Raw genomic sequence first — 11,425 nt, forward strand, 5'->3', positions numbered from 1 at the left:
TTGCACCATGAACTCGAGCCAAACACCCCCCCAGAAGCTTTTTTTCAGCTGGTTCTAACATTGGGAGAGTTAGCGTAGCAGCGTTATCAGCTGAATAGCTTAGCGCAGGGGCTAATGGACCCACGTTTGTATCTCGTAAATGACCCCACAAATAATGCCCGAAATGATACCAAACGTCTACTGTAGTACAAATAGGTTATGTACTCATAAAACGGGGTCATTTACGAGATACAAACGTGGGTCCATTAGCCCCTGCACTAAGCTATTCAGCTGATAACGCTACTCTACGCTAACTCTCCCACTGTTAGACCCAGCTGAAAAAAGCTTCTGGGGGGGTGTTTGGCTCGAGGTCATGGTGCAAAGGACCCTAGGGTGAAATTACTCCGAACCATCACTTTAATGTGATCAGCATCTATAGTTTTTGATGGGAATGACCTCCATTTAAACTAATGATTTAATGCTTTACTTGAGTATCAAAAGGAGAGTCTTCACTGGTAAGTATGGGTTCATCACTTCTGTTTAATGTGCCAACAGGGCCGTGTCCAGGGAGTGGCACAGGTCACCCAATGCGCCAGGTTAGGGGCGGTACCTTAGTTTGTATTTTGCTGGAAATTGGAAGTTGTTAATACACTATTGTTGATACAGTATTGTCCATGCAGGCTGATTCATTTTAATTGTTGGTACTTTATACTTGGACTTTTGAATGTGCATTGTTTTCTGTTGTATGTAGCCTACATTTAGAAATAAACATTTTAAAAACAGAGGAATGTCAGAACCTGTAAGACACTGTAATGTTAGTAATTAAAGTAGATAAGAGTATTGGATAACAGAATGTTCAGGCTATTCTGACATGCATTTGTGTGTTCACCTGCGCACCTTACATGCCACCTGTATAAGTGAGTGTCCCACTTGGATCACCCCAATCAAAGTCTGGAATGTATTCTAATTTTCAGTTAATATTGAACACTTGTATCTGCTAAATAATACAGTTAAATGAAAATATACATTTTCATCAGCTTGTAGTTATTAAAGCTTTGGAAAAGGTTTTTCTGGTTTTAAGTTGAGTGAAACATTGCAGCTTCATCATGAATATTTATTTTAGGATCAGTCCCTCAAAGAACTGGATTTGATTTGTGATGAATGCGCCACTGTCTGAATGTATACTGTTTTTTTTATTTTTAAATAAACCAGTTCCTAAACTCTTTATGTCTTTGTACTCAGTTACTCATAATTAGAATGGTGTGTTATGAGCATAGACTAGGCTGTCAATAGAACCAATGGTATGATTTTTAGAGGGATAGTGCGATAAGTAATTCCAGACACAATTTTGCAGCACAGTTACACTTTGTTAATAAATCTTGCACGTCTGCAATCTGCCTGTAATTTTCCTTCCATTTGTCTGATCATCGCCATATTTATAAGCTGTCAAATGCAGTCATTGCAGACAAAAAAAAATAAATAAAAAAAACACACTGAAGAGGAAAACCTTTCTACCGTTAGTTAAGCTGGTCAAATGTATTTTGATTAAAGAAATGTATTTCAAGTCTTACTTGAATTAATGACGGTGGCATACAAAGAAGTTAAATTCTGTGGTCGCCTGTGAAATCTAATGAGAACCTATAGATATCTAGAATATTTTTTAGTGTTGCGTCTGACGAGTGAACTTGACAGTTGAGTTAAGAATGTTGTGCTCACTCACTGGCCTTGGTGGTGAAAATGCAGTTTAGCTAGACCCTGAGATGATAGGTGACATCAACAGACCCAATACTGAACGTGTTTAAGTATTGTAACCATGAGTTAGGCCACGGCCTTCCGGTGGCCAATGCGCGCTTCCACACATTTCTATATTCAAACTTATTTTTAATGAATAAACGAAGTATTTACCATGCAATTTATCTTGATGCTACTAGAGTGCTGTTACTCAATGCAACCACAAGAGGTGATTCGTGATTAGCAGGTTGAGTTTGGCAGACCTTTTTCACGGCTGATATGTTGACATGACAGGTGTATTCAAAACCATTAATGATGGCTGCATTCCCTGGTATTGTGCATACTTACTCACTGAAATAGCTTACCGGGACACCTGATGGAATTAAGCCATTGTTAAGGTTAAGCTGTGCTTTTCCTACTATGACAAGTCAAAATGTCTGCTGTGGAAAAGGTCCACAGTGGTCAAAGAGTGAAGGACGTGGGTCAGTTGATTCCTCTGTTGTTGAGCGTTTTACTAATTTCTAGCTAAGTCAACAGTTGCGTTGAGTAGTTAAAACTATTACATTTTTACCGTACGGATGTAACCTAACAGGAAGTATAGCCTAGCTAGCAAGAACGCTACCAAAAAGTTCCATAAATGTAGCTAGCTAGGTAACGTTACAGATGTAGCTACACACATGCTAGCTAGCTACGTTATTAGTATGAGGACTGGTGTCTTTACAACTTAGTTATTAAAAAAAAACTAATTTTATTAAATCACACATACTGGCGTTACTCATTGTAAGTAGCTAGCATACAAGTAATTAACCTAGTTGTAACTTGTACATATAACCTGCCTTATAAAAACGATATCTTATAACTAGTGATGTTACCCGTGAACCCTCTGCTTCGAGGCATGTACCGAAAACATGAACCAATTTGGAATGAAGCTTTGTATCGGAGCTCGATTCGTTTGGAGATAATCACGTGACCAGTGACGTCCGAAGCTTCGTTTCACACACACCCACGTCACAGCTTCGAAGTTCAATTCAAAAGCTGCGCGAACAGCGCGACACGGGGCTGGGGTTGTTGCAGTAGAGAGTCAACAGAGTCAGGAGAGTTAGTTAATAGAGAGATTATTATAGCCAGTAAGAAAGTGTATAGCCAATAGAAAGTTCATAGCGAGTAGCCTAGTTTATAGTGAGTAGAGAGTTTATAAAAGAGAGTTTAGACTGCCTTGCACATGCCTATCTCACCTATTTGGCTGAGGAGACAATGTTTCTCTAGGCTACGTAGACTTAATCACAGAAATGAGTGTGCAATGTGCAATGTGTTCTTCATTCATTTCCCTCCCAAATTGATGTATTTGTTTTCAAACACAAGACAGTTCACAACCAAAATCCTAACTTTATAGTTCTTTTTTTTTGGCGGAGAAGGCAATTACATTTTTATTTATGCAAGGTCCCACATATAGGCTTAGTTATTTATGTCATTATTTATCAATGAATTCATACTCAAAATGTGTTCATCTTCAAATCTAAAGTAGAGTTTAGATTCTCTGCCCAAGCCCGAGCACGCCAGACTTTCGGGCCGGGCCGTTATTTTCCGCCACTATCCTGGGCCGAGCCGGGCCAGGCCGGGCCCTTGATCAAGCTTTTGTGTTTTTTACTAGGCCTATAGCCTAATTGGGTGGGGAGAAAGCTATGTTATAATCAGAAATAGGAGAATTACCTTTGAGCAAGTTTGGAGGAAAGTCGGAGGTATGGAACCATTTTAAACAATTCGTGGGCAGTGACAATATGTGTCGGCTTTGTTGAATGCATTAAGTGCGGCACGCTGTCGCCTACAACAGCAAATAAAACGGGGACTTGGATGATGAACAACAGACACATGAAGCAGGCTTGCCGTGGCAGAAAAGATGATAGTCAGCCTTCAACGTCCTCTTACTTCTCCAAGCGTGAGGGCGAGGAAAGCCCTCACAGAGAAATACGTTGAGTTTTTTTTTACGTTTCTTCATTCAGATCCATTTGCGATCCGTTCCATTCTGAATAAACAAACAGCGCAGTTTACATGCTTCGTCCTTGTTGCATTATTCATTAAGATCATTTTAAACAGATTTCCAGTTCAAACAACTCTGAATTGTATGAGAACGTCAGACGTATTAAAAAAGTGTCGGGTTAAAATCGGGCTCATGATTCCAGTTAATGTGTCGGGCCGGGCTTGGACACAACGCGCACGGGCTCGGGTTGGGTCGGGCTTACTCTAAAGACATTCATGGCTAATAACTGTGAAACAGGTTGACACAATGCTATCCCTAACTTCACCACCAGATGTCCTCAAAGAGTTCTGAAGCTTCGAGTAGTGAACCTTTTTTCGATACAATTGGCTTGAAAGCTTCACTGCTTCAGAAAGCTTCAGTTCGCCATCACTACTTATAACTAGCTAAGCAATTTAAAATAAGTGTCGCAGTTCCTCACTGTGGCCGCTAGAGGGAGTATTAATGTTCACACTTCTAAACAGTCAAGTCAGTATAGTAGACTACCTGCTGCCACTACACCACTTGTTCAGGTACAACCCTTCAAAAATTAAAACAAAGATTGCTACGTTTAAAGTAGTCGTCCACTGCCAAGTAGGTTAATAAAATGCAGTATTACAGTTATTGAAAGAACACAGCACTTACTCAGTAGGCCTATTTAAACACTCTTTACTCAGATTTAATATTTTAATGCCACCATGCCAAGAAAATTAAAAGAACACAATACAAATAATGTTTATTGTCTGGATTTTTGTCCCTTGCCTACTTGCTAGGGAAAACCATCAAAGGGCCAAGCGTTACAGTTCCACAAGCCATATCTGAAACAAATCATAAAATGGTCATAGAAGAGCATTTTGTTTTGGTATTTCTACCACAGGGTTACACTAGTTATGAAACTCTAGTCAGGATCTACATACCTTTTGGGATCAGTCGTCTCCGATTTATATTACCGTTGGGAGAACAGGTACTGTCACAGCATTGACACACATCACTCCCATCCACATTTATCCATCTGATAAGAAAAGTATACAGACTTTTTTTTATAAAACCTTTAACACACACACATCACTCCCATCCACATTTATCCATCTGATAAGAAAAGTATATAGACTTTTTTTATAAAACCTTTAAACACACACACACACACACACACACACACACACACACACACACACACACACACACACACACACAAAAGAGTAACAATCACCTTGAATTTACATAATTGCAGGCCTTGTTGATGGGGCTGCTCTTCCACATTTTAGAGGTTGCTTTCAAATGGCAAGTGATAAATATCTTAAAAAAAAAAAAAAAAAAAAGAACACCACAGAAATGTCTTTATACAACCTAGAGCATTTCCAAACATAAAAAATAAATAAAAATGCAGGTTATATAAGTGTCTCACTGAGTTCCTTGAATCCTTGTGAAACAGGAAGGCATCGAGCTGCAGTTGAAGAGAAGAAGCCCTCTTTCTGGGTGGGAACAGTGCGTTTGATTCTTCCTCTTTTGCATCAACGAGGCACCTGACAAAAATAATTTCTCATGCAAGTTGAAAGCAAATTTGTTGTTTCATACTGTATACTGAGCTACTCTTACCCATGGTTTTCAATAAAATAGTATCTGGGGATTGATGTTGCGTCAGGTGACAGAGTGGCAACACAGCTGTCGATGAAGAGTTGTCTTTGACCTGAATCAGGACCAGTGTAAGATGCCTCGAGGTGCAGGAGGTCTCCAATGTAGAAGACCCGGGAGAACGTCTCACTCGTCCAATGATCTACATGTAGACACGAATATCACTGCATGCACACTCATTTAAAAAAAAAAAAAAAAAAAAAAAAAAAAAAAAAAAAAGAACCTAGCTAAAGTTCCACACATACCGGTCATCAGCTTTAAAGAGAAGGCAGCTGTTGAATACTTTGCAGGAGTGGAGATCAGGGGAGGTTGCTGAAAGTTACTGCTCACAATGTTTGTCCTGTTCCAGAGAGTAACAAATCAGCCATCATGAAATCACAAAACAGCTTCTCTCTACAAAACAATTATATAATCTCACCTTTTATAGTGACAGGAAACAAGGACAGCATGATTCCTTCTTGTAATGCCAGGGTAACTGCCAGCTGGTGAAATTATCAGCTTGTTCGTGTAGATCACAGAGTCCTTAGACATCTTGAGATGAATATAAAAGAATAAAATCAGGGAACTTCCTAAAAACAGCCAGATATACCAATCATCATTTATCAATCAACAACAACTGAACGTACAACTAATTTGGAGCCACAGTCTTGCAATGGAGCTTCAATGATATATTCAGAGTCACTAGCAGCAACAGCTCGGCACGGACTGCTCTGTGAATGCTCGGCTCCTCCCAAAAAAAGCTCTCCAGGAGACACAAGGCGTCCATTTTTATACAGGTCAGCCTTTACCACAATGACCATGGACGCTTCTTTGCATCGTACGCGGACAGCCGATGCGTGATTGAATTGTGGTCCGCTGATGTTTTTTGCATCAATTCTTAACGTGGCAGATTTATATTCCCTTCCTTCAGCATCAATCATGGGTCCATCTTTTAAAGGTCGAATGGCATCTGCAACACCAAAAGCAAATGATATCAACAGTGCCAGAGAGGCGCAGTGACCTGCAATCACCATTGTGCTCTTTTCTCAGAACAACACAACAAAGCCTCCTGCTCAACACAATCTACAAGACAAGTACTGTGTTTTGAATGAGATGCAGAAGGTTCAAACACTAAATCTCAAATACTTCCCAGTTCAGACCAATCAAATCACATGGAGAGAACAGCTGGAAGCAATTACCCATTAACTGATGTGGGAGAATTAAAGCTGCAGTCACCCTGAGATACATGCCTGTAATTGGCCCACACCCAGCAACATGGTTAGTCTAAACAGGCCCTTTTTTATGCAAATCCAAATAACATCCCAGGAGGAAGTCCTATCTTCTAAACAGCCTTTTAATCTACTGAGCATAGCCACATGGGATATCATCTCTCACACTGCAATAACCCAATCCTTGAAATCTTGCTCCAGTTTTTCCCGCAATTACCTTAAAATAATGGCGGCTGTATATCATACCCATCTGGAAATTTACATTTGATGTATTTGAGATGTGTCCTCTAAAACAGGAGTCATGAATCAAAGAAATAACTCAGGACATCCATAACTTTGCACCAAAATGGTCTCACTAATGTACATATATTGTAGGAAAGTGTTCCCACCTCCATTCTAAACAGTGTGACATTATACATTTCAGTATAAAGTTTGATAAAAATTCCACCCAGAATTTCAGGATTGAGTTAATATTTAGACTAAATGCACATTTATACTGAACCATATTGCTACATTTGAACCCTTGTATCTATAGTGGCTGCTTCCTTAAGTGATTAGTGTAGGTAGAGGTTTACAAAAATATACTAATTCTAAGCAATACCTTCTTTGTTTACCCTATGGAAAAGTGAAGTCCTTGGCACATAAAAAGGCATGCCATGAGAAAATTTGTGGGACCCCTTTTTCCACATACAAGAGCTAGACTTTCCAGATGTTCTTGAATGATCAGGTATTTTAGCACCATTTCAATTGTGGGACAATTTCTAGTATGCATTTCTATGTCCCTAGTCTTAGTACCATTTTGTTTGTAGTAAGTGTCCTGTCTTGGTTTTGTAGTGTTTCGATGTTGTCACTGCACCATCCCGATTGTACTGATCCTGGGGAAGATACTGTCCTCTGGAAAATATTAATTTGATTTTTTGGTCAGTTATGAGCCAATCCTCTTGTGCATTGCAGGAAAAAATAAATAAACTGCACCATTTAAAAAAATAATTCCAAAGCAAATTTTTTTTTAATTGTTTATTATCTTTTGGGGTCTGTAATGTTAGATTCTGCTGCAGTTGCATTCAACAGTTCGGTGGTAGCCAGAGAAAACTGAGCAGTCAGGCTGACGTCACCGAGGGCTGTTGTGTCATTGTCCAGCGCTGCTGCCTTTGATTTCAGGTGGACCTCGGGGAATGCCTTTTCCAGAGGAGCAGAAGCTTCCTCAGCATCTCCATCTGTAATTAGAGAAACCATGTTTTTAAAAAATGTGCATGCCAAAGGGCCATTTTTAGAAAAGTTTCACATTTTACCTTTTAGATCTTCATTCTGCTCAGAACCAAGAGTCTTAACCACCACCTGGTCTGGTGTAGATTGTGAACCAGGAAGCAGTCCCTTCTTCTGATCTAGGATAGAAATACAATTTAGCATGGAGATCTTTTTTTGTTGGGCAGAAAATTCTTAAATGGACAATAATTAGGGCCTAAAATTGAGTTTAACTCTTACCAACTCTGTCATTTGTTCCACTTCTCCACTGGCTGCCGTACAGTGAAAGTCTACTTATTTTATTGAGAACTGAAGGAACCTCTTCCACAGGTATAGGTCCACTTATTTGCCTGGTTGGCAAGACCATCATCGGACCAACTCTCGCCTCCTGTTCCCACACTGCATAACAAGCATTATACATCTTTACAAGTCCAAAAACCATTTGTGAAGCCGGACATCTAAGGTGATAAACGTATCTGCTGCCAAGAAACCCATTTTTCATTCTACAAGAAACCCCAACCTGTATTGGTCTTCATTGCACTCTTCCATAAGGGTTCAGGTTCATCCACTGTCCCAAACCCACGAGGACCAAACTTGGCTGGGCTGCTGGGCTTACTGGGGGTTTGGCCAACTTCATTTTGGCTTTGACAATACCCACATAAGTAGTTATTACCATCAGCTGACCTCCATCTGAAAAGGACAAGAAAACATTCAGCACACATTTCTGCTTTTACTCCATTTCGTGTGTAATTTGACACATTTCAGACTGGATCTCACTTGCCTTCCATTTACAAAAGTGCACGCCTTATTTAGTGCCTCTGCATCAAATACTGGTACAGCATTAATGTGACAGGTGATGTAGAGCTGTAAAGAAAAGGGAAAAAATAAAAATGAAGTGTGGGAAACAAATGTATGTAATCACAAGTTAACCATTTTCATAAGTACAGCCTCACCTCTCCTCTGTCCTCATTATGAAACCTAAAGGCATCAACAACCAATTGGAGCTTGTGGTCCTGTGTCCTGGTTAAGAACTGGGACCTTGAACCTGGAAGCTGGGAGTCAACCAAGCACCTGTGAAGTGGGGAAGTACCAACAGTGTTAAGTGCGAAACTAAATTGTCACTCAAATGGACAGTAAAAACAGTGCCTACATCACCCACAATGTAACTCTACTAACAGTTTAGGTTTGAAATTTGGGTGGGTGATGCTAGGTTTGAAATTTGGGTGGGTGATGCTAGTAGCGGCCAATCTTTAAGCCAAAATGCAGTTATTTTAACTAAATTCACAATCAAGTTAAAACCAGAATCTACATGCATTTTACTACACAATTGTCAAAAGTAAGAAAAAAAAATAAAACCTTCCTTCCAATTCCACACACCCAGATTACTCATTTTCAGAACCAACAAACTGACTCACAACACAAGTGACATCACTTATCAGGCTCCCTTCTGGAGCCACAAAACACGAGAGTTTCCCCTCTTTAAAAATGTAACATCAAGTTGAAAGTGCTTACCCATTTTCAATGAAGACGTATCTGGGAACAGAGTATATGTCTGGGGAAAGCGTGGCCACACAGCTGCTCAGGAACACTCGGAGCCCCACGTGATGTCCCACTCTGACTGAGGCTTCAATGCCAATGGGCTCACCGAGGTAAAACACGTTAGAACTTCTTTCATATAGCCAGTCATCTGCACAAAAGTAACAAACTAGTGAGTGCAAGTAAGACAAAACGCAACATGAGAGATTAATGAAACCCACTTGTCATAATTCTCAGGTCAAACTGCAAAGTTTCCACTGCAGATAGGGTAGACGTGAAGGGGATCCAGGCAGGTGTAAGTGAAGAACTTGACAAACTATACTTCCTAAGAAACAGAAGGAAAAAAAAAAAAAAATTAATTAAAAAGTGGGACATTGTCCAAAGATCTTTAAAGATGAGCTTTAGCTTTAAAATGGACCTTTCATAATGACACTCGATTGGAATTACAGCCTCATCCATTCGAACCACCCCCGCTGAAGAGGCCACAGGAGAGTATATGAGGAGGTTTGTGAAGATCAGAGAATCATCGGTCATCTGTGGAGAATATGTGTTTAGAACTAGAAATCGACATAGGCTATAACAAATGTCTGCTGCAATAAATTAAAGTTACCCAGTGCTTGGTGCCACAGTCCACAAGTCCAACACGGATTCTGTATTCATCTAATGAAGACACGGTAGCTCGGCAGTAATCATTGTACTTCACTCCAAGGCGCAACTCATGCACGTTAACAGGAGCTCCAACACCAAACAGGTCAGCTTTGATTACAATCTCCAACGAGTCCGGATGGCAGATCACTCTCACAGTATTCACCTGCTGTCGTTCTTCAACTGGAGCCTTTTGTTGCTCAGTGTGTTTGGAGCTCCCTGTGATCTCAGGTGTTTGAAGTAAAGGATCTCTCAGTTTGGGTGGTAAAGCAAAAGATGACCCAACACAGAGTCCAACTAGGAGACTAACCCAAAAATACAAGGCCTCCATAAATGCCACTGAAAACAGCAAATTTGTGCAGAATGTAAGCACTCCTCCTGTCTGACCTACTAGAAAGCACATCAGTCTGAGCAGAAGAGCATTTTAATCAGAGAAGCACCGCACACCTGTGTCTGTCTAATCATCCACTAATGAGCTTACAATTGGATACACACCCTCTGAGACTCAGGACAAAAGTCTGGTGAAGTTGAGGGGGATTTCACCAGGTGCATCAGTTTCAAAATTCACACCTATTGGCTTCATTGCTTGTTACAGTGCATCAAAAAAACATAAAGAAATGTAATATAGAAATGCAGCCATGCAGTTCAAACATAAAGACCAAATGGAAAATGCGTCAACATAATTTACACTTTACACAATCACTTGCACAGTGCACATAATTGATGTTCCCATATGTTGTCCAATAATTACATTATATTTTGTAATGTTATCGTGACTGATTCATTTTCCTGGCCCAAACAAAATACCCAGCAGTCATTTGCTTCTCTGTTCTTTACAAGTTCCAGTTTGGCATGAACATCTTTAACACAAGTGTGAGCAAAAACAATTACAGATTATCACCTAAATACATTTTCTTATGTTATCTTTTATTTGAAATACATTGGTATCACTGTATCATAGAAAACTGTTTTGTTTCTGTGAGCTATAATATAGGCTCCAGTTTGCATTCACATCTGAAATGGATAAAGTCATAGTAAAGAATGTTAAAAAAAAGGTCATAGTATAGTATGTTGAAAAAATTCCTAGTATAGCATGATGAAAAAAGTGATAAAAAAAAGTCATAGTACGTCGAAAAAAGTCATGGTACGCTATATCGAAAAAAGTTACAGTGAAGTATATCGAAAAATTCATAGTATAGAATGTATAAAAAAATCAGAATATAGTATATCGAAAAAGTCATAGTATAGAATGTTAAAAAAATCATAATATAGTATATCAAAAAAAGTGATCACAAACTCATAGTATAGTATGTCTCAAAAAGTGATAAGGCGCCTGGAAGCTCACCAGGTAGAGCAAGCGCCCATATGTAGAGGTTTACTCCTCGACGCAGCAGCCGCAGGTTTGACTCCGACCTGCGGCCCTTTGCTGCATTTC

General features: G+C 39.6%; 1 protein-coding gene across 1 annotated transcript; it reads right to left on the reverse strand.

Moving 5' to 3' along the window:
* Window positions 1-4,377: 4,377 nt before the first annotated feature.
* LOC114569408 (uncharacterized) lies at window positions 4,378-10,481 on the reverse strand. The gene is made up of 18 exons (XM_028599208.1): window positions 9,956-10,481; window positions 9,764-9,879; window positions 9,567-9,670; window positions 9,322-9,496; window positions 8,763-8,880; window positions 8,591-8,673; window positions 8,330-8,499; window positions 8,050-8,208; window positions 7,857-7,949; window positions 7,591-7,781; window positions 5,983-6,375; window positions 5,775-5,887; window positions 5,602-5,696; window positions 5,321-5,498; window positions 5,130-5,247; window positions 4,935-5,020; window positions 4,642-4,736; window positions 4,378-4,542 (listed from the first exon to the last, which is right to left on the reverse strand). Exons 1-18 carry the CDS (start codon window positions 10,391-10,393, stop codon window positions 4,487-4,489), a joined length of 2,781 nt encoding a protein of 926 aa, XP_028455009.1. The 5' UTR covers window positions 10,394-10,481; the 3' UTR covers window positions 4,378-4,486.
* Between the last annotated feature and the right edge of the window lie 944 nt (window positions 10,482-11,425).

Source organism: Perca flavescens, chromosome 15, assembly GCF_004354835.1.
Source record: "Perca flavescens isolate YP-PL-M2 chromosome 15, PFLA_1.0, whole genome shotgun sequence".
NCBI lineage: Eukaryota > Metazoa > Chordata > Actinopteri > Perciformes > Percidae > Perca > Perca flavescens.